The sequence below is a fragment of the Leguminivora glycinivorella genome, chromosome 5, assembly GCF_023078275.1.
Source record: "Leguminivora glycinivorella isolate SPB_JAAS2020 chromosome 5, LegGlyc_1.1, whole genome shotgun sequence".
Taxonomy (NCBI): Eukaryota; Metazoa; Arthropoda; class Insecta; order Lepidoptera; family Tortricidae; genus Leguminivora; species Leguminivora glycinivorella.
In genome coordinates this window covers 8,645,529-8,670,796 of record NC_062975.1, presented here as the reverse complement: position 1 = coordinate 8,670,796, position 25,268 = coordinate 8,645,529, and the positions used below count along the sequence as shown (strand labels likewise).

At 39.2% G+C, this 25,268-nt stretch overlaps 1 protein-coding gene across 1 annotated transcript in view; it reads left to right on the top strand.

Moving 5' to 3' along the window:
• LOC125226203 (GATA-binding factor C-like) overlaps positions 1-25,268 on the top strand; it is a 94,824-nt gene that overhangs the window by 18,028 nt on the left and 51,528 nt on the right. The window contains 2 exon segments of the mRNA XM_048130121.1: positions 20,240-20,383; positions 20,386-20,781. Of these exon segments, the coding sequence (XP_047986078.1) occupies positions 20,240-20,383; positions 20,386-20,781 (540 nt within the window).

Sequence of the window (25,268 nt, the reverse complement as noted above, 5' to 3'; positions counted from 1 at the left end):
GACAAAAGTAGCCTATGTCACTCTCCGTCCCTTCAAGTATCTCCACTTAAAAAATCACGACAATTCGTCGCTCCGTTTTGCCGAGAAAGACGGATAAACAAACAGACACACACACTTTCCCATTTATAATATTAGTAAGTGTATGTATGGATAAAAAGAAACTGACTGACTGATTGAGTGACATATATCAACGCACAGTCGAAGTCGCTTGTACTAGAGATTTCAAATTTGGCATGTAGGTTCCTTATGATGTTTAGAGGAGCAATAAGAAAGGATTTTTTCAAATTCCCCTTTCAAGGGTTGAAATGGGGGTCAAAGTTTGTATGGGAAAACAAGATTAAATTAGTATGTGAAGCCGCGGGAAAAAGCTAGTCAACAATAATGAAGTGTAATCTGCCGTTAGCCATTAAAGCAGTTTACTGATTACTGGCCGTCACAATACATTAACCGCCTCTCCTCAGTCGGGTGACGTGGCAACGGTCCTATTGTGCAGCAGTGACTGATTACATGAACTACGATAATCCTGTGAAGACTTCACGATATTAATTAGTGTTTCCAAGTTATTTGAATTGTTGGAAGTGCCCTTGAAGGTGCATACCAACATAATTCCATACCGATAGCGCACTCCATTTGCTACTTGGCCTACTTGCTCCATAAAATCAACTGCATAACAAGAGCAATACTGTGACCTGTGATTAGCAATGCACGGTCGAGAAGTTTCCAAAGTTGCAGAACATTCCTCATGAGAATTTTCGGTAACTTCTGAGAATGTTCTCGAAAACGAGAATTTATCAGAATACTTACTAACTTCGTAGTTTATACCATAATTTCGTCGAACTCAGCAAGTCAAGACGTAGTCCCGTGGTAGTGCGCTGGCTTCGTATGCCGATAATCTCAGGTTCGGTCCTGACAGCGTTTTTTTTTTGTATACATATATTGGCATGACCAAAAACAGGCATCAAGAAATAATAGTTCGGTACCTAATTTAAAAAAGTCAGGACTAAAACTGTGAAGTCTGAAAGTCGAAATGTTCCCTGAAGTATAGTGAGAATTTAAGCAACTTATAGTGAGAATTTAGGTAACTTATCACTTATCAACAAAATAGCTAACTGTAATAGACAATATAATACCTATAATAACATATAGTTTTATATTATGCCCATTTAAACATTATTTCAAGTATATTCTCTTGTTTAAGTAATAAATTGCATGTTGCGGGAATGTTCTGCGAACATTCTCAAGAATGTTTCTCTTTATGAGAATGTTCTGCAATTTCTACATTACTACCTGTGATGTACAGTTACCATTTGCACAGTATTGCTCTACATAACCACAAAATTATATTTTTGAAAAAACCCCCAGCGACATAGTGGACCGATTTTCATTATTTCATTTCACTAATTCAGCTTTCAAAAAAAAAAAAAACTAAATCTAAATCGGTTCATCCGTTCGGGAGCTACGATACCACAGACAGACACACACAAACAGACAGACAAACAGACAAATAGACAGACAGACAGACACGTCCAACTTATAAATTCCGTCGTTTTTGCGTCGGGGGTTAAAAAATTAACTGCATTGCGCATGCACTTTATTAAGTGAAGTGACACTCGCGCGTGATGCACTTAGTGTAGTACCATGTCAAAACTAATAAAAGTAGACATTTTTTTAAACCAGTAAGTAGCAGTTGCCTACCTACAGGTAGACTTAATAGTTTCATTGATAAGATCTTCAACTATATCACAAAACAATATGGCCAATTATTAGGTTATGTGATTTCGTTTTTTTTTAACCCCCGACGCAAAAACGAAGGGGTGTTATAAGTTTAACATCGTAGCTCCCGAACGGATGAACGATTTTTTAGTTTTTTTTTTAGTTGTCAAAATTTTAATTAACTTAACAACATGACATCGTCATCACTGTCTAATTACATAGGTATACCTACTTAGTAGGTTAGTTAACTTCTACACCGAGTGTACTTATTCATAAGTACTTATTAGGTAAGTACGAGGTAAAGTACTATATCGTGCTTGAAATTACAATCTATTTTTATCCCCTTGTTGCACTCTGTAAACATACTAGTGGCGCGCGTGGCGGAGGTATCGATTAGTCCACTGTAGCTGTACTAGTTACAATTAGAAGAATCGATTGCCACCAAATAGAACAGAAAACAACAGTGTAGTAGTTACAATTAGAAAATTTTATCCCCTTGTTGCACTCTGTAAACATACTAGTGGCGCGCGTGGCGGAGGTATCGATTAGTCCACTGTAGCTGTACTAGTTACAATTAGAAGAATCGATTGCCACCAAATAGAACAGAAAACAACAGTGTAGTAGTTACAATTAGAAAAATCGATAGCTACCAAATAGAGAAAACAACAGTTTTAGTTTTATTGCCGGTGCTTACCGCTCGAAAGTTCGCCTGACTCGATCGCCATCTACGCTACTAGGTCACCTAATTAGTTAACTTTTTCAAATCGGCGTTTTGCTCTAGTTTCTACCTAACATTCATTGTAATTTAGATCGAACAAAAACCATGTCTTAGCTATGAATTTTGAAGTTGGTAAACTTTAATTACCAAAACAATTTGACAAGTATAAACAACCACCAAAAATGTAGCGTGTCAGTTTATAGTTAGTTAATTTTCTTCCGCCCTTATGACTTTTAATTTATTCCAATTAATATCCTTAAAGTTGCCTACGTCACTACGACGTACTTAATACAATGTCTATAGTTCCCATCGAGTTTTTTCTAATCGCTCATTATTAGGTCCGATATAAAAAAGGCCGTCCGCCCGAGTGCACTGGCGTTCGTCCACCAAAGAACTTAATGTATTCATTTTGCTTTTATAGCTTTCGCGTGATTAACTTTGATTGATTGCATCCAAATATTGATATTTGATATTAAAATCTGTGACCGGCGCTGTGTAAACGGGACGGGGTTATACGAGGTTACTCGGGAGGGAGCGGACCGGCGAACTGTTTATTCTGTATTCAGATGTGATAAGGTAATTGTATTGTGATTTTCGTTTGAATAACAAGGATTTGCAGCTGAATTAATACTCCGATATCGATCCGTCAGCATTTCGTACGTTTCATTTGGGAATGTTTTAATGAAACTGTCTTCAAGTTTCGTTTTGAGTGATTATGTGGCTGTGTTCATTAATTGTCTCCGTCCAAATTGGAGGTTGGTAGGGTGTACATTGTTTCCGGTCGGTTGGCATGGTGACGGTGATGCGCGCCGAGCTTGATGGATGGAGGTAGCGCAGGCATGCGGCTCAGCCGCATGAATTCGTGTACCGACCACCGTCCAACTGCCAATACCGGATTAAAACAATAACTATCTGGAACTGTACTCCATGGTCATTAAGCTTTAAATTGCCTGGACAATGTTACTCACAAAATGTAGTAATAACTTTGTACGTAGTGTAGATGAGTCGGTGGTTTTGTCACGATTTGTCATACATTGAGCTGCGGTTACATCCCTCGAGGATGCTTGCTCTAAGTGAGCAGAAGTTATGAGAATGCGATGGGAAAGATCATTCCGGGTAGCCATAGATTATGTTTTTAATTGATAATGCTGTGTGGCATTCGCTTAATGGAGGTCGTGCAGGAAAGTTCGCTTTTAAATTTGGCTCCCAAGACATTTGTAGAATTATGAGTTTCGGATCGAGATGAATATGAGTAATACCTGTTCCCGTATTATTTCAAAGATTGACAACATTAAGGGTAATCCAGTTTGGCTGCTACCGCAGGCAAACGACCGGCTTCTCGGTAAAGGGGTAATTAAATTCGGAAAAGCTGTACCCATTAATAACCTTATTTTGAGCACACCTCGCGCAAATGGGGGCTCGAGGCCATAAGTTGCGTGGTGACGTCCAAGAACGCACCTATAAATCGTCGGGAAATTACGATTTGGGTATGTTTTTCATTAAGGCCATAAAAATTTTTGCTTTTTAAACATTAGGGCTGACCGTAAACGGCGTTAAGCGGCGCTCGGAATGGGAGCCTATTTTCGCAGCACATTACTGAGGATGAATGATTTCCTGGCGGCCATGATTTATTCCGCTGCGGCTGCGCGCCGCGACACAGACTCATTACTAGCCACCAATAAAGAATGGACACTCCGCGCTAAGAAAGAAGATATCGCATTTGTCTTTCTTTGTACGAGTGGAGATAGCCATCGGGACGGGTTATCTGCTACTTAATTTCGATTTGTTTACTGGAATACCAAAGTCACCTTGCGTGTTTGGTGTCAATGAATTATTTGGTCGATTATCTTTTAATTAGTCTGTGTTAAAGTGACTTTGATATGCTTTTGATTGGACTTTCTAGTCACTTAGGCCGCACATACAAATTATCTTTCACCCTTTGCTATCGTCTGTTTATTTTCGAATACCTACCTAAGTACCTACCTTATAGGTAACTCTCCATTTGCACACAAAGAAGCTCCTTGAATTATATCTCGTATCATAATGTCTTTCTAAAGATGGCAATCCAATCGCACTGCCAAACGCCAATTGAAAAAGTATATACATAACTTATACCTATTAGGATGAATTCTCGTCGTCATCCAAAATTTAAGATTCGTATTACCTGCAAACTAATGTCACTTAGCTAATAGGCGCCCTGATACATGAACGTAATCTCCAATTGTCCCTTCTGCCCATTATTCGTACTCTATGTACAGAGCCTGCACGCTCGTTTGCTCCCGTTGTTTCGACGCGGACCTCTTGTATTCAAATTAATCGAATTCAAGTACACTTGATGTTTGCACGTTCTACGATTGTTTAGGTTCTAGAACTTATTGTTATGAAGTAAATTACAGCTACTTTGTACTGATGTATAGATATTTTTACTCTATGAAGTCACACCACAAAATCAGGAAGTGAGTTTTCAATCTTCGATTTCGAAAAAGTTTCTTTGTATTTGACAAATCATCGCAATGAAATAAAAACAATACATTCTATGTCTGTTAAATAGCTTTTGAAAGGTGTTACTAAATAGGCATTTTTATTTTAAAAACGGTAAATGTCAGTTACGAGACCATGTTCTAATAGAACCATTGTTAATTCTTTTGTATGCAAAGAAGGCTTTAAAGAAGGTATTTAAATCCTAGTATTACTGCTGATTTGTTACCAGATAGTATTTAAATTGTGATATAAACTGTGTTTACTAATTTTGTAGTCTTAAATAAATAACGACTTGGTTAAAAATAACAGTGATTACAGCTATTACTTTTGTTGAATACTTACGCAATTATACCTTGTCATAGAAACTTTAGCTATCTAGAAATTAGGTTAACCAATTTTAATCCTAAGTTACTCTAGAACCCCGTCTCATTGACACCATGGTTTATTTGCCATAGATTTCACTTTGGCGTTTACTGTGAAAAGGCTCTACAGTGGCCTAAGGATCCAAATTGGTATTCTATACATTTATATGTGTATTTTTTGTTACGATATACGCTGATACAAGTAAACTTCACGTTGTATGAAGCTAAAACAATAGAGCCGAAGCCCGCGGCCATTATAGTTGGTGAGCTCGGCCAAATAACCGTGATCAGAGGCTGTTCGGGCAGGTGCAGCTAGCAGGCACAGACAGGCTTCTATAGGCATACTGTGCTAACGCAGAGTGACCTGGGTAGTCTGGGTACGTAGTCGAATAGCACAAACACTCACGAAACGAAACGCTCGTAGATATTTATCTCTATTGCTCTTGCGTATTCGCGCGACGAACCAGACTACCTTTCACGGCGTTTCGTTTTCGTTTCGCGTCGCAGATATGCCATTCGGCTACGGCACCTGTGATATACTGACATTTATCGATTTATTTTATAAGATAAAACTCACAGTCAGAGATTCCAAAAGCGATCGGATTGGAGCGCAATCAACGCAATGCAATGCTACTAGAATTGACTTTTACGGACGACGACAGTGACATCATTCAATTACAAATCGGATAATTTCTCGCAATTTCTCTACATTGTTTTTCAAAGTATCACAAATATGGGTGATCCAAAAGTTCCCTTCACCCTTCATCAGATCGTCTGTTTTTCAACACACACGGGCATGTCATAACATCGCTTCAGCACGTCTCGGCATATCTGAAGACACTTCAGCAATATGGCCAAAGATCTCTTGCCGTGCGGTACTGTCAGTGGAGCCATAAATAAAATAAAAAACGTTAAAGTGCCTAATACAGTTGAGAAATACTTTCTGGGATTCAGAAAATGTCTTCCAGCGAAATTCCTATCATGTTATTTTTGGATAGCACCTTCAGAATCCTAAGAATGTCGTGACACTAAAGTCAAATTAGATCAACACAGGCTTCGTGGCTAATGTGTCAAAATCAAAAGCTTATAGTACGGTGCGACCATACGTCATCGCCGGTAATGCTATTGATTAAGTCCACAAGTCTTGCCCGCTGATTTATTAGTACTGATTACCACCTTACATGTGAGGTTAGGTTGTAATTATTTGAGAATAGATGGCTTTACTGGTCGCTTTTTCTCTATCGAGTCTAGGAGTAGGTACATAAACTTAGCTGATTCTTTGACTTTGTGTATCAAAAAGATTATGAGACAACTAATTTCCTCATTTTTGTCTTTATCTAATCATTCCCATTAGGTAAGTGAACTGCAAAATATCCTTTGTAACTGTTGATCTAGATCAGTGGTTCTCAAACTTGTTTGGCCTCCGACCCAAATAGCTGCCAATTTTCTGGGCCTAACTGTTGTTTGTCTTATATTGCTCGAAAATATTGTTAGCGCTCAGATTTTGAACCTAGTTTCAGAGCCTTGGGCCAGTTTTTTCAAAGTTGTCCACCCCACTTTTTTTGGATTTGGAAATTTTTATGTGGTTTCCACTCAGAATCACGAGCTCTTTCAATTCTAATAGGAGAAAAAAAGTGTCCCAAGGTTTTTTTCCCATTCCGTTACCATTTTTTTTATACATTTTGTATGGCGGTAACGGAATGGAAGGTTCGAAAAAATGTATATAAATCTTGGATATTTTTTTTCTCCTATCAGGATCGAAAGAGCTTGCGATTCTGAGCTATCACGTAAAAAATACCCATGTTACAAAAAAGTGGGGTGGACAACTTTGAAAAAAATGGCCCAAATACTGATCTGGTTTTTTTACCTATTATTTCATATGCTTCACGTAGTGTTTTTTATGAATATTTTTTTCTTAACGGACGTGTTAGAATAGCTAATCAAGCAATTAATAATAATCCTAACCGAATGATACGCTCGGATGGATACTTCGTTAGCAATAAAACAATTACGCTTCTAATGAAAACTGCATAAACTATTGAAAAGAAAGAGCCGCGTTAATCTGCAGACATGCATTTGCATATTACAATACAGCTTAATGTGGACTAGTATTAGATTATTCATATTTTAGCTATAAATTTCTTTACAACGACATATAGCGGAGTACAATGTTAAAAGAAGGTACTTGTACCAGTTGTACCATCCATACATTTTTATTTAATTTGCGAGTTGTTAGCATATCTTCTGATATTGACAGCCAAACATATAAAAAAATAACAAAAATTTACGTTAATTGGGGATCATCAAAATAATTTATATAGTCATAACCTAAAAAGAAAATAATTATCAACAAATTATTATTATACCTCTCTCATATCATACTCAAATATTTTATCTGTATCAAGTTCATATTCCAGTTAAAATAACCTTACTAAAAATTTTAGGTTGATGTATGGCAACAAATGCACTGTCGTTTTTGTTTACATTTTTTGCCATTTAGGCAAATATTTTCTGACCGTACATGATTACAAAGTATGTCCAAGACAGAATGGGAGCAATAATCGCTCTTTGTTATGAAATAGTTTGAAGGTTAGTAGACCCTGGTTATGAGGTGAGATTAAGTTATAGGTTGTTGACGATCCGTGAACGGGTTAGCTGCCCGTGCGCCGCCCAGGCCCGGACTCGGCTCATTTGCAACTTTATTGTGATAAAGTTGAAATAAACACAAAATTCAATTTGTAGTCGTACACACGTGTAGTTTTAAAAAATTCTGTCATGCAGGAGTAATGTGTCAGAATTGTTCTAAAATAATATTTTTCTTTCAGGTTGTAGAACATTGACATTTCTCCAGGCTCCTGTCAAATTTCATGACGTTCTTTTGTATTCATTGAAATTTCATCAGAATAAAAAATGGATAACAAGCATAAAAACATGGTAGATAAATCATACTAGTGATATTTTTCTTCGTGGTTGTTCAAAGAATGGAAACCGATCGCGTGATGCCTCTCCCCGTTCTACACAGTTTTGTACTAAATACTAAAAGCTTTTAAAACCATTTTTTCTTTTAATTATTTTTACTATCTACCTATTTCAGAGAGGGTAATTAATGGTGTTTTACCAATTATATTTTGCATAGTTTCTTGCATGAACGATCATGTTCAGAGTAATGGTCGGTCACGCTCACCTACCATTGTGCCTTCTTTCGGACAAGGGTTAGGTAACAAGTGAACCAAACACAATTTATGAATAATTAACTGCATTGTAAATCTAGCTAGCACAGTTCGAGGTCTGTCGATGGCACGAATGCGGCTCAATTCCATCCGTCTTCTCAAGCATTGGCTATTACGTTCATTGTGTGCATAGTAGTTGTTCTGACGAGGAGCTAGTTAGTGTATAATCAAGGGTCCTTGCCGGCCGAGGATTACATACTGCGGCTCGGCAAATACACATTGTCATTTCGACCCTGCACGTCGCCGAGTATTTTTCTCCGATACCGTAATGCGCGAGTCACGAGCGGTTATGTAAGCAGGCTGCCGGCCGGCGCCGTCATTATAGGCATTACTGCAGGAACACTCGCTCTCTCGCCCCGCCATTGTCAAGATTGTGGGGTCAGAGAGACCCCGACGTTAACCAACTTGTAATTTCGCAACAACTATTCCTCTAACCCAATAAATCGCAGCAAAACAATTTACTTTGGAGATTCAAGAGCGTCTTATATCACGTTTAATGGTAGATATCGTGACCGCTCCGCGGTTATTAATTATGGAAATGATTATGACGGCTCATATTCTGCTCGTGTCGTGTCTAACGCTATACTAGGTAAGTGAGTAGGTGAGGTTACAATTGTCATAATCCAATGACGTAAGTATTATTTGCGTAGAGCGGCTTCACCTGCTTAGAGCGCGGGTCTCTAGGGCACACCTTGCCATTCACCAGGAAAGGCATTATTTTTCCTTAATCTACTGTAGGTACACGACAAACGACAAGGCGTACGCCGGCAAACTTGTTTGTAGTTATTTACAGAAATTTTGAGCCGTTGCGGGCATGTTTGTCGCGTGTGCAGCCAGATAAGATTTAACGATTGTCATTTAAAGTGGAAGTTGCGGTCATAAATGTTTCAAGTGGTTATTTTAAAGTTAAATAATTTTACAAAGCGGAGACATTGATACATTTGATAATCTCTCAGCAAATATGTGTGTACATAATCTAAAAATATTGTCAGTCTCTTTTGGCTTGGACAATGAAGTTTCAGTAAGCGTCGACCAACTATTTAGAAGAAAATTTTTGTATTGCCTAAGAAATTTGAAATTAGTCAAGTCGTCTGAGTTTCTTGACATATGATCTTGACTCAGCAGAAAGCAATCTAATCCCAAAACACCATGATATCCTATTCGGTGTGTCCTGCTGGTGTTAATTACTCTAATTAGTTATTTCTCCATATCACAGTATAAGGATATATCAGTAGTTAATCTCCGGCAGCGGCGGCGCGGTCGTTACTACTGCGCAAGGTCACGCAGGGTTGTACAACGTTACTATAATCGACTTCGTACAATGTAAGTTGTTGTAAATCTAATAGGTACTATTAACTGTAAGTAGGTTTTAGTATAACAATACCACGTCATGACACCACATTAGTCAGTATTGAAGACACAAAAAATCATTATAAATATATTACTCTCATACGCGCAATAGTAGATTGTGTAACAAGGGAGCAAAATGAGATATTTATGACGAGGACTTTTCACATCATCTATGGGGTAATTTATATGTTATACTAAGAATTATTTAAAACAAAAAAAATACAATAATAATAATATGTATTTGTTTATATGTTTTTATATTGTTTTGTAAGTGTTTTTTTTAATTTTACTTTTATACTCATATTGTAAAAAACCTAGCTTAAGAGAAAAGATAAATAAAGGAAATATGTACAAACATCTAAGTAGGTAGTTACCTACTGTCCTACTAGAAACGTAGGTACCTACTGTCCTACTCGTATTAGTAACTGTGTATGGCGCTATGCTAGTACCAACGCTCTTTCTACCTTTTTATCTAATAAAGATTCAAGTACGTATTTGTTTCTTAAATACTGACGAAATCATATTTACATAAAATGTTTGAATAGATGTTTGCACAATATTTAAGTAGGTACCAAACTTTCGAGCTAGATAGATCGCAGCATCTACCTAAATGTCGTTACAGATAAATCCTTATTGATTTTAATGTGTCATTCTAGCTTTAAATCTCACTTTTACGCCATTTACGTAAGCAATAATGTACCTAACACTGCAAAAATATAACAACCACTTACTTTTCTGGGTGTCTAGGAATTCTAAAGAATGACATTTCTGCATTTTGAGAACTTTCCATACACCCATAAACACTACAATAACGAAAATATGTCTTCGGTGCTGACGTCATTTTCTCCCGAACTCAACACGTCAACACAGCGCGCAAACGCGGCCCCGACTGTCCAGCCCAATCCCAGCCCAGTTTCGCATGTTTTCGCCGCATGCGAGGGGAGGGAGGGGGACACACCGCGCGGCGTGAAGTTTGTAAGAAGAGTTATTACTGGTTTTATACTGTGTCCATATGCTCCAGGCTTTCTTCCACTCCTAGCTCTAACCTGTTCATCAGTAACAATACGCTTGCGTCAAGTGGAGCGGAAATTTTCCAAAGGCAGGTTGGCACTGCGCACGCCGGCGGCATAGCAAAGAGCGCAGACGTGGCGGCGGCTTTGATCTCTGAATCACAAGTGTAACGTGACATATCCGTGCGGTCACTACCAGTACTACCACAGCTGAGGACTATCACTTCTAAAAGGCTTAACTGTCTATGGAGTTTATAGAGACATAAGTCCTCTTGAAAACTAAACCGTTCAACTGTTTTACGCGTCTCTGAACTTGGGTTTTGAACGGTTAACTGGATAGCTGTGATTTGGATAGAGTTGCTTAGATGAAGAACTTGGTCGTAATGTTGTATCTTATCTTGTGATCTTCGTTTGAGTAAATGGGGGTACTTGAAACATTTTATGTGTCTGATAGCTAAAGTAAAGATATGGCAAAGAAATGCCTGATGAGCTGATTCCGTGTCCTTAAGGCTATGATGTAGCTTTGTAATAAATTTTCAAATATTGACAACACGCTTGTACCCATTAACATAAAGCTTAATCAATAAACAATATCTGTCAGATTCTATAACGAAAACAAATGTACTTCCTTCCTCTCTCCTCGGAAACAGTGCTGTCCATTGACAACTCTCCAAACAATGAAAATTTATTAAAATGCAATAACAATAAAATTCGTGTCCGGACATTAGTGATGTTAAGTTATTCTCCAAACGCCACTTAATGAGAAGTGATGGGTTCGTATGAAAATAAAATAAAAATACAATGTGGGTTCCAAAGTCGGTGCATCGCGTATGCAGGGCGCATGTGCTTAAAATTACATGTCCTGTAGTCAAGAAATTCCTGCCACGGCAATGGCCGAGAAGAAATGGTCCTATCATCTCGTTAATATGTGGCTATGGCTACTCTTCGCGACTTAGGTTACCTCTTAAAAGCTACCTGTATAACTATAGTCACCTATAGTATATGTATGCATTATATCAGCGGTAGTTCGCGGTGTGAGCGTACGTGCATGCAAACAAAGACACGGACGCTTTTTGCAGTCCGATGGTGATGAACGATTTTTAAAAGACGGTTGCGAACTTTTTTTTTTGTAAACTAGCCAGTTATTGACCTTAGTCGTATTTGCGCGGATTACCGAACCGTTTATTATGGTTGCACTCAAATAAAATTACATTTAAAGTCGCTTAGTCGGTTTTGATTTAATTATCGGTTATCAACTTATCACCGAAACCCTGTATGTTTTAGTGGTGTTATCGTAATGCCATAACCGTTCTATAGCGAGCTATAAATCATTGGGCAGACACCCACGACGATCGACTGACTAGTCGACGACTAATCCGGGCTTAACGGCTTCTGTCGAAACGAATATCGATTTTGACGTACTCGAAAAAACTGAGAGTGGGAAGTAAACAAACTATAACCAACTAGTTTATTTAGCGTGATTTATTAATTGTCAACTCTTTTTTGAGGATGATGTTATGCACTTTATGTACAATAACTAGTTTTTCTAGTTTCTTTAAGTAGCTCTTTAAAAAGATTTTGTTATCGCGAATAGGTACCTACATGAAGTGCGTCTAAAAACACAGACCCTGCCAACTGAGGATTTATAAAAAATAAAAGAGGTCCAAAATGTACAAATACTTAAAATACAACATTGTTACCAATATTAACAAAAATGTCGAAACACTACTCGGTGTCGTTGTCGCACAACTCGACAGCTTTTCCGTTCCCGGCACTAGTTGTTATTCCCGCCGTCGCCTGTCACGCCGCTCGGTGGCACAATAATAAGAATTGTAATATAAAAGCATTATAATCCAATCACAAGGTAACGCGAGGAGTGACCGCCCGCGAGACGTATTTACCATTCGGGACGCGATCGAACCAATCGTAAAATATTTTTGGCTGTTAACAACCGAAGTATATCACCACTTGACAAAGACACACACATCGTTTCATTTACTATTCATTACGGCGCATGCACTACAGATTTGTATGACTGTACCGTTACCATGGGCTGCCCAAGTGAGAGCCGTATTACTTTACTCAGAAAGTAAGTGAGTTTACATTTGTTTACAATATATTGTGCCTAACTTCACGCCAAAGAAGCTGCTTCTATCCCTTTCTAAGTTTATCAATAAACGGAGAAAGAACCATGGGCGAATGCTACGCCTCTGGTGTTTACGCGATGGAACTAAAATCATAAGTAAATGTAATTTACCTATCGAAATCTGTCAATATAGGGTCTACTGCAAATTTCGAAACATACGCACTGAGGGATTCTTCCTCTTTCACTTTATACTGATAAGAGTAAAAGAGACGCATGTCCACATTTGATAACTTCGGTATTCGGTAGTAGGCCTCAAACCATAGGCCAAGTCATTCTGACGTGACATTTCTGTCAAGTTATACAAAAATCACACGGAATTTTCACGATTATATTTGCAGTTTTAAATAAAATTATGACTAACATATTGCATTAATTTATAACATTACGTGAAATTCAAGATTAGCTAAAATTGAATAAAAAGATAAACCAGTGAACAAATCAAATAAGGTAATGAGTTATTTTTGGCCATCATTTTGTACTATTTACAATTGAGATGATTATATTATTGCTCAAAGCAGTTTTTGGTTTCAGAAAGATGATGGAAGATATGATTGAAATCAATATTTCCGAACAAACCCGTATGGTATTCAGTCAACATGGAAGATGGTTCAATTGATATTAATACTGTGGCACTGTGGCAAAACCTTAGGCCAGAAGAGGGGAGCAGTACCAATTTATAGGTGTTTTTGTTCCGCGATGCACTTAATGGTATTATTGGCCATGATCATCACAGGTATATGTATAGAAGTGCTCCAATAAAAGAAAAAACCTCAACTCCAAAAAATAATCCTGTTACTAAAATAAAGTATTTCATTAATTGACTTTGTTTATTTGTGATGTTCTCAAGTAGTAAAGAAATAGAAATATTTTTTACAGAAAAAGGGTACATAGCATCTTATATAGAATTAGCTTTTGCCCGCGGTTTCGCTCGCGTACTAAAAGAATTCTTATTCAAACATATACAAATAATAAAATTTTCATTTGGATCCGTAGGTTTCTATGCAGACGTTTGTCTGCGTTTTTTTCGATTACTCATGTTACTATTGTTTTTAAAAAAGAAATGCTTGCAGTGGTTGTACAAATGTTACACAGCGACTACAGCGTAGGTAGTAGGTACGAGTAGATATGTATTCTATATACACTGAGGAAACTACATATTGTACAACAGAACTCACATAGCTCCGTATCTCGGCACTATTGTCGGTGGGTAAAAAGTACTTTCTCGCATTATCGTTTACAATTACCGATTGCCGACCGATTACCCCTATCCCTATCCCTAACCCTACCCCTATCCCTATCCCTATTAGGGTTTGCTCCCGGGAAATACCGGTACCGAAAGTACCGGGAATTCCCGGGATTTTCAGCCAAGCAAAGAACCGGGAAATGAACTTGAAGGCTGTTTTAAACCCTATAATTTATAAATTTATTATGCACACTATTGGTGCTTTGTAAATAATTTGTAATTGTTCAAAAATACTTCTTTTCATTCATAAAACATTGTATTGTGTAGTTACTAAATAGTCATAAGTTTAGCATTTCAATATGTGCAATATTACTTTTATGATTAACAAAGTAATTGTTATTCCTGTAATTGTTTCTTCTGCTGTATGTTGTATTAAATATTGTATGTTTGCACTGATGGCCAAGTTGCCAATGCTCCCAATAAATAAATAAAAAATTAGCTTTGTCAATTTTGACACAAGGACTTAGCTGAAATGTCAATCGTTGACGCTAAACCATGGACTTTAAATCTATGCGCTAAACGCCGATCGAAATTCAGTCTAGCTCTGTCATGTCAGTACGGAAAAGTGATAGAGATAGCTAAGCTACGATAACGATGTTATCATAATCGTTTGTGCATTTGGCTACGTGCCCTGCCAAAAAATTAGATACAATTTTTACTTGTTTCAAAATGCTTTTTCTATTCACTATTTTTGACTATCAAATTATAATCTTCATATACACCCCATAATGGCCTAATCGCCTTCAAAAGTTCTATACCTTACCTTAGACTTTGTCGTTACCTATGTCGATGTCGTTGTAATTGATGTTTGATATGTACGTAAACGCTGAATTTTAGGTTTTTAGTTTTCGTTTCACGTCAATTTATTAAATACTTAGCCTGTTACTCAAGAATATTACAAAATAAACAAAGTCACAGAATGAGATATTTTATTTCAGTAATAGGATAATTTTTTTGAAGTTTTTTCCTTTGGTTCACTTCTAATATATACCCACGAGATATGGTGTTATGGTGACTATGTATTGTGCATTGAGGAACTAACATGCCCATGAATTGGTACTGCCTGCTGCTGCAGGTAATCAGTTGATTCTTAACTGCCTCATTCATTATCAATTTGAACAATCTTCTACGTTGGGTTTGCTGAATACCATACGGCTGGCATGGAAATATTGTTTTCAATAATATCTTCTTTTTCTGAAAGCAACCAATATAATCATCTCAACTGTAGCTAAACATTACAAAATGATGAATAAATATACCTAACTCATTACCTTTGTAAAAGTATCAAGCACTGGTTTCATCACTGGTTTATCTTTTTATCAAACTACTGACAGTACTGACTAACTGCTACATTTAAGCTGTTCTTTAATTTCACGTAATATTATACATTAATACATATTAGCCATAATTGCATTTAAAATTGCAAATATAATCGTGAAAATGTTGTGGGATTGTTATATAATTTGACAGTGACACATCAGAGTGAATTGGTGGTTTACTTTTACGTTAGTGACTGTCATGATTACTCACGTAAAGTATTGAGTTTTCACTAGAGACTGTCAAATAGTTCTGGTTCTATTGACTTCATACAATCAGAAAGAGAGCGCCTTAGCTGTAAAGTTAGGAACGTATTGAAAACTCGGAGTAAACACGTTAATAACTTATGGTACCGATGAAAATTTTAGTACGTGAGCGTTTCCGCTTGGAGCGCTGTTCAGTTTTTCCATACATTTTCCGTAACTCTCACTGAAAACGTAACGTATTTTTTAACTCAAAAAAGTCATGGTAAGGCTACTGGTTTGGATTACTTTGTTGAAGGAAATCCGCCTAATTAGCGAATGCATTTTGCCGTCAATCCGTCACGGTTGTATCTCATGCGTTCATTAATGATCGGCCAATTAATATTACTAAAAATAATTATCTGCAACCAGTTTCGGGACGTCGAGTATTCAGTTGCAAATAAACTTTCATGTAAACACACCTAGGTAAGTAGCAAAAGTTGTTGGTTGGCTTCTGTCCCAACACTTAGGATGATTTGTCTTTTAGTTCCTCTTCAATCAAAGGTTAGATAAGATCGTGGCGATTAGTTGACTTCTGGACGGAACAGCCCTCGCGCAACTAAAATAGTCACGCAAGTTCATCGGCCGTTCATCTTCTGGGCCAGCATTCTTCCCGTCTCATATTTATCTTAAAGCTGGCTTCCAAGCTACTTACAGACTTGTCACCATTTGATTGTGGAATGCAAAATATAAGCGGGGTAGCTAATGTTATTACGAAACCAAAACAGACATCGTTTCAGCTTTAGTAGGCACCTAAAATACTCGGCGTCGATACGACGATCAATAAATTAAAATTAATTCGGCGTGCGAACGCTGAGATCCGATACGCGATACCGACGCCTACATTTATCATTCGCTAACACGTCGGACATTTCACAGGGGACGCTCGCCGCGGGAACGTAATCTTTATTACAACACTATAGAGGTTACGCCGCGCCGTACCGATGATTGAGCACGTAATGAACTGTCCTCCAACAAAGGATAACACGTCTAAAGACAATGCGTGGAAGGGATAAGATGGCATGCGTGCGGTAGTAAAGGCAGGAGCATACGCACGGCACGCTCGCGTCGCGGATGCGGCTGATGTCACGGTTTGCAAATAAACCGCACCAGACTGGACGACGCTGCGGCCTGACCTTGGCGACCAGCGAGAAAGTTCTCACGACAGACTCCCCTATCTCTGTCCACAACCAGCTACTAAACATAACATAACCGCCTAAGTCCCGCTTACACATAAACGATAGGGTTACAATTCTGAACTGTAATCAAATTGGTATACTTAGGGGAAGTAATTGCACTTATTACCGGAAGACGTCATGCTGCGTGGCGCATCAAGCGCAGGGCATGAGCACATTAGCGGTATTCCACACATGCCGGTTACGAGGCAATTTTAACCGAAGGGGCCATTTTCGCCGCGAGCTAAGGAAAAGAGGGCGCTCACTTTAGATTTAACCACGCCTTAATATGTCTGTGAATGTATAAATAAGGGGCGGATAAATGAAATTAAAGCATTATTTTGGTGTTCGCTTTACATATTAGCTTTAAAAATAAATACCTAATCACCTAATGAGAATTTTACATGAAGAAAAAGAGTAAGCATTCTGTAAGTCAAATAATGGATTATACATACATAGTAATATTAAACAGATTCACTTTAATTATAACTTAACAATGGTAGTTGAATATGCAAAAAAAAGATAAATGATTCTCATGTGTCTAACAGAGCAGCTGAATAGCTAAAAAGTTTCGTCAACTGCAAAAGGGGTGAAAACCGTTACAGAGAGTAAACACCCGTAGTTCGTGAAACAAGGGCCAGGGGCCTGCGGCGCGGTGATAAGATCTGGAGTTGCATCTGCCATGGGGGCAGGGTTCGGTTCCCGGTCGTGCTGTGAGAATCCGCGCGATTGGTTTATGATTTTAGTGAGATTGTCCACTGTGATTAGCTGTACGGGCAGATTACTTCTGCGGAAATAAATAAATAAATCAATACTTGTCAGGGAATCGGGCGAAACTCGCGCGATCGATAGGGGCTTTCGTGCACCACTATGTTCCAATTCCAACTGATATGTAATTCAAATTCTATACAGCTGAAGACATCTGCAATTCTGCAGTTTAGATTTCCTTGAATAATACCTACATACGTAGCTAGAGATATAATTTCATCCATGTCAATGAGTAATGTAACCGAATCCTTTATTCGTCTTTATGAATTGTTGGCCCCACAAAAACATTCTCGAAACAAATCTAAACAAGCACTCGAGATAATGAGAACGCGTAAAACTGGCATCCTACTCGAGAGGACTTAATGTGGGCCATACGAATTACGTATGCATACGAGATTTCCCCAGATAACGCATCTGGAATCCTAATTTAATTTCCGTGCCTTATTTGTGTTAGTTTTTGTTTTCTATTAGCCTTGGTGAAATGTATGGGTACGGTACGAGTACAATCCGGCTGTGCAAATGGCGTATCTAGTACAATGACTGAAAGCCCTTAATGAATAAAAAGCACGACCCCATACCACGATATTGCTTTGTAATTTTCATTTTTATAGCTGTTAAAGTGGTCTTTGTTTTTTAATGGTTAACATACATAACAGACTTTGCTTTATAAGGTGTAATACCTACGTAAGCGACTTAATTATTTTTTGTGTCAAGCAGTAACGTCTGGTCTGCAAACAATAACTTCAATGTTATTTACTTATGTTCTGATTAATTTGATTAAGTCATACAGGTCAACAGTTAGGAAATTGCAGACACACGTCAATTGTTACATCTATACTTTGCACGAACAATCCGCCGAACCTACCCCGAGCAACCCTGCGTTTGGCGCGCAACTGCTGATTTGAACTCCTTGGTACCGGGCAGGTAGGGCATGTGGCGAGATGGCGCGATAACACGAATTATTCATACGCTTATCGTCCGCCATCGCCCGCTATTGTGGCCCTGGCCGAACGCGAGGGTGCGCGGGCCCTGTCAAAACGTTGCTGTGCACTCCGCCTAATGCCAAAGATTGATTATTTTACAGTAATTACTGTTTTGTACAGTATTTGTTGTAATGACCGGCAGATTATGCGATTAAGCCTATAGCAGCCGTCCGTTTTTGTATTACACTAATAAATTACAATGTTCCTATAATTGGCGCGAAAGTCCTGCCTATGCATTACCATTCGAAAATACGAGTAACATAGTGAAACAATACGCGACTTTTCACTGAGGAGGATCATTTGTGTCATTCATTGAACTTTTTGTTGTTCGATCGGCTTGTCTAGTCGGCCAGAGCGCAATGTATGCCGTACGGGCTCGATAACATCGCTGATAGACGATAATCTCTGCTGCGATCGACACCTGGCCATGTGATGCGGGCATGTACTCGTATGAGCCTATTGTCTAAATATGTAAGCACGTGTATACAGGGAGTCTTTCCCTAAATTTCAGTTTAGCTTTTTCACTTTGCCTCATGCTGTGGAAATATACCGTTTTCATACCTATTATGATTGAATAAAAGCGCATACATTTAACATATTGTACACGGTGAGTTAACCGTAAGTAACCCAATAGTTAAGTACCCGCAGCGCGCTGCAGGGCCGCGGGGCGGCCGCGGCAGGGAAGGCCCCTAACAAACCCACCAATCGAACCAGCCCAACAGATATCATTACGGCACCCTTCCAAATGTACACACCGGTACATATGTTGTTCGCCTTCACGTTTAAATAATAATTGTCAAATACAATTGAATTAAAAAGGGGAGGCCTGACGCCAACACGACCTGAGCGAATGAAGCGCCGCTACTATTTTTCCGTTTCGCAAACAGAAGCTTTTGTTGAATAGTTTCACGATTTAACCACGTACGCAAACAAATCAACGCGGTGTATAATCAGAAGTGAGTACATAATTAATGAAATTTCCAGCTGGCCTACTATTTTAATTGCTCAGTGTTGTGACACGGCGCTTTTGAAACATTTCGGAAAAGAGCGGCCTTTGTTCACGGACGCGCCCGGCCGCCGCTCGGAATTATACCCATTATTTGTTTATCAAATATGCATTAGACTAGAATATTCATGACCGCGATAACAATATTTTGAGATGAAGATGTCGTGTGAAAGACCAGTTGTTAGACACAAATGATATTAATTTAGGTAAGCGCGGGCGGGGTAACAAAACGCCTTCGAATGATCCCTCCTAATGACGGCAAGTTTTGATGTTTCGGGCTCGTGTTACGATGCCTCTCCTATCAGTAGATCTCGTCCGCGACGATAATGGTTACTTAAACGCTCGTAAACTCGAAGAGGTTAAGGGAATCAAAGTACGAATGCTAATGTCATTGCGCGTTTAGGTAAATTACGACTTCAGATCTTCATACTCGCATACCTAATAACTTTAGGAATCAATTTACAAGTGTAGAATAATATGTTTTTGTGTACGCAGGTCGAACGCTAAGCGGCGGCAGCGGGCAGGTGTGTCGGCCGCACTTCCACACGCCGCTGCACCCATGGCTGGAGTCGAAGGCGCTGAGCGGCGGCGCGTGGGGCGGCAGCTTCCAGCAGGAGGCGGCGCCCGCCGACAAACCCCTCTCCCCGCGCAGCACCACCACCCGCACCCCCTGTTCTCGTTCCCGCCGACGCCGCCGAAGGACTCCACACCCGACTCGGTGGCCGCGGCGGCGCTAGGCCAGCAAGACTACCAGGCCGCCGTGGCCCACGCGACGGCGATGAGTGTCGCCTTCATGCAGCAGCAGCAAGAGCTGCCGCTGTGTGGGGACGTCAAGCCCATGATGGGCGCGCCGCCGTCCAAACAACGCGAAGGTGCGCAGCCGGAGTCGTGTCCCCAGGAGTCGAGTCAGCCCTCCGGGGAGTACAACGCCCAGTACAACGCCGCCGGCGGCGACTACTACAACTACCAGGGCAAGGGGTATAGTGGGGCGCAACAGCAGAACAAACCGCGGCCGAACAAGACGCGAACTAGCGCCGGTGAGTCCGCAGGGACTTCTCGCTCGCCTTGCACCGCCTCGCCTCTGGGACGCACGCGATACTCACACCATCATACAACGCTTACCCGATCACACTATCCAATTAATGTTATACAGTTAACAATAACTGTCAAGGCTCAGTAGTTTATAAATCCGAGACGCGGAGCTGCTCTCTTTATCAGACTATCACAGAGCTTTCACTTATGAGTACTAAATTCACAGTCGTTATAATCGGCATCTAAATCAAATAGCCTTTGAGGCGTTCCAAGACTCGTTAATCGGGAGCCTCTACAAAATGGCTGCCGCGATAGTACTCGCGTAATTAGAATCTCAGCTCCATTTATTCGACAATGTCGATTTATTAATTAGATAAGCACTTGGAGATTAATATTTCGTTATTTCCAAATGTCATTGTGCGGTAATAATTATTGGAAGTGGTCGATGTGGTCGGATAAGCGGGGTATCCTGCACCGGGCGTCGGTTGTGGCGCCACACGTTTGTGTTCAGTACACGGGCTTGGGATAACTAACTGGTCTAACGCTTACCTAACACTAACACAAGGTGGAGGTCACTAACATACGAATATGATCATTAGCATCCATAATGAAGCGAAGAATTTCGATTGGCAAAACGATGTTTATTTAATATCTTCTTGGTAGGTCCATCACGCTTGGATATTTCCCGAGATGCACAAGGTTGGTCGGTTGAAGGCGGAAGACGCTCGTACCTGGATGTTCCCATGGCTCGATGTCGTCCACGCGGGGCTGTTAGGCGCGCGGGCCACAATATTCATTGTTACGTTTAGCATGTGAACTCGGGTCTTTTGATGTTGACCAAACAAACCAACTGTTTCTCATTACTTAATTGCAACTTACTATTGTCTTTACGCAATTAAACAAATGGTTTAAGTAGATTTCTATTAACTCTCAAGACCATTTTCGTCATTTCATTAGAGTTTAATTGCTAGGTTAATTCACGTCACTTTCGTTTAATTTAATGAACGGACATCGTAGTCCATTGGCAGTTTTATTGTTGTGGCTCTAACAGGTGCAGCTCAAGTTAGAGACTATATATGTTTTTAAGAATACATAATTATATCTCGTGTGATTTGCGGATTAGCAACAATGAATAGATAATTAATAAAGTGTATCGTTTACTCGTACGGCTCATTTATTGAGATATTGTTCGTCATGACCTTTACGCTAATGCGTGCATTGTTGCGCGGGTTATTGTGATGCAAACTTTTCGCAATGCTACCATAGCGGGTACGTATTATAACCAAAAATTACTCAACAGTAAATTGTGTTAACACCACATAATGCGACTGCTTTATTTCATACATATTTAAAATTGTAATTATAGCCTCTCACACTTGTTAAGCTTTGACAATGGACGGGAACCAAAAATGGCCGTCCTGTATTGTCTCACATCGGGGTAATGAATGTGCAACATTGCGGCCATTGAATAGCGAGCCTTTTCAACTGTGGGTTCAATATTTAGTGGATTTTCTAATGGATTAACGCTAGCATGGAATCTCACGCGCGCGAATAAAGATCTCCCTGCACTGGTTAGAGATGGTTTCCCATAAGATTACGGCAGGAAAGCAAATGAAAACGCCGCGCTAATTAAAAAGCATAACACGGAAGAACTATTCAAAGACAATCCATCTACATGTCAAAAGCGAATATCCATTCATACAATTTTCCCTTTAATGCTGTAGTATGGTAATCGTAACACGGAATAACGAAATAAAGTGGCCTACGCAAATGTTTCAGGCTCCGCCGTAATTGAAGGAGACAGCTATAGATTATGTAGGTTTATTCTATCAATTTGTCTGCGAGGCAAATGGTAAGATTCCGCCATAGGCTATCCAATTAATTACAGTGGTCTGGTATCCAATTTATACAGTGTTTACGCGTCGTTACTCGGTTTTTGTCCGGTTCAGCGTGTTCTCGCTAATTGTTGTAAAAAACGTAATGCCATACACTACCATACCTACTAGTTACTGGCGTTACTACCCAAGTAGGCGCGTTAGCATTTTGTAATACCACATTCATTATATTCGCACTTGTGGAACGTCGGAAAATTCTTCAGAGCTTTATCGGCGCACATGTTCCGAGAACGTGGAAGTATCAGCCTATAAATTATCTCATTTGTATACTAATATCTCATAACGCCGTTTTAATGCATTTAAAAATATGCGTTATTTTGATAAGAAGTTTACAATGAATTTATTTGCATAAGTTTTGGCGACGATAAAATTAAATTGAGTATTCTTGATTGTCGCCGATTAGGAAGCAAATGGTAGCATGTAAATCCGCGGGAGGCGAGTGCGGCGCAAGTCAGGCCGTTCCTCGGTGGAAGCTATATGATAATGTGCAGAGGCCGGATGTGGCCCATTCCATTGTTGCCGATCGCCTGACCTCGGCCCAGCGCTCCTATCGAACCCCGTTTCCAGAATCAAACCTCTTCATTCAATCGCTAAACACTCTAGACAACGCCGTCTTCAACACTTAAAGTTAATGCAGTATCGATGGCGCAGCTGCCGTTATTGTCTGTACCCACAAAAACTGCAGTTAATTGATCTGAACGATACTTCGTTACTTAAGTACCTGCTTGATTGTTTCTTGTAATCGACTGTTAATTACCGACATTGTGTTATACGGTAACAACTGTTAGTAACGTTCATGGTGTGGCTGTATGCCAGCCATACAAATAATCTTAAAGGGCATTTGTTATTGTATCGCATTTAAAATCGGATCGCAAATCACGCCCAGATTTCGGATAAAACATAACAATTAATGGTGTACGGAAAATCGTGACTAAAAACTGCCCAAATAGTTGTTGTACAAAGGAATGTCATGGAAAGGGCATTTAAAACAAATGGGCAACCGCCGCGCACCAACATCGCGAGCACAGCGTTCCAGTCCATACTTTCTAAAAGTCCGTTCATTCAAATGGCATTTAAATTAAACAATTCAACAATATCATAATCAGCTCTTAAATAATATGCAGTGGCTGGTCATTGTGGCTTTCTTCCTTACGATTTCGTACCTTAACGTTGCGGGATAAAGTTTATTTTTCACTGTCTGCTGTCTGTTACCAAGGGTCTTTCTTAGCTACGATATTCCGGGCTACCTATGACCGGCAATGACATCCTAAGATGTTTGCTGATAGAGTACGTCTCTTTCTGGCTACGAATTTGTTTAATTTTAGTATATGGATAGTTGGATACTGCTGTCGCGTCGGCAAGCAACTAAACATTTGTTTACAAAAAAAGAAAACAGAGTTGGAAAAGTCACAATGCGTTCTTGAATATCTAGTTTCTGTTTTAGATATATTATACCTATACCTATTTATAATTCTTTGCCAGAAAAAATCTTTACGATATTAGCATTCGAAGTTGACACAAAATCTAAATCCATTACTTAGAACCACGATTTCCACGAAACTTCAGATTTTCAATAGATAATTTAGCAGCAGGATTCCGGGATACACCCCTCAACGCAAGTTATGTCGTTGCGACTTCGTCGTTGCATGCTCTTGCGCAACCAATTACCGTCGCCGTACGTGCGCGCCACGGCCCGCCGCGCCGCAGGAATGAAGTCCCGACTCCACTATAATATGTTATTATTTAGCATCCATTCTTTCGTGTGCTAACAGCTAACACTCCATATAACTATTCGATGTTTTTGTTTACAATGTTTGTGCAAAAAGTCGCTAATGGAATTTATAAGCTTGGTAGGTAGTAACTCGTAACTCGAATTCCTTAGAATCTTTCCTGATGAAAAAAAAGTATAAGAGGTATATTTCTTAGTAGATTTTTTTTAAATTTATAGTCGAAGAAATATGGATGTCATGGACACAAAAATTAATATGTAGAAAAATGTGTATTTACGGTTATAATGCGTTATATTTTTGCACACTAATGTTATTAATCATTTTGCCAAGCAACTAAAGCATTAATAGGTATCTAAGTAATTATTGTACATAGTCGCAACACTGCTAATGAATATTTTTGTAAGTGTTACATACATACATACACACCGAAAACGTGCACGTACTCTGTCCGTCACGCTCCGCCGATGCGGGTTACAATTGCATTTTCGAAATTTGCATTTTATTTAAGCCACGGAACTTCAGTGATTAATTCAATTATAATGAGGACAATAGTGTTTTGAATACAATCCTGACAATCGGGCTTGAAAATGCTTTTGATGTAGGTGCCAAAGCCGAGTGAAAATAATGAGTTAATTAGTGGCACTTCCGAAATACTCACATTTCCTGTGTTTTTTATTTCATATTTTATTTTATTAACGATATATCTGGTAACCATTTCTTTGGTTACCGATTGGCGCAATAAATTATCACATCCACTAGTTTCTCTCTAGTATAGCTATTTAGGTGGTGCAAAACTAATCGTTAATAGGACACCTAGAAGCTAGAAGTGAAATCGCTTTGCGCAGCGCATGGAATACGTTTGCGAAA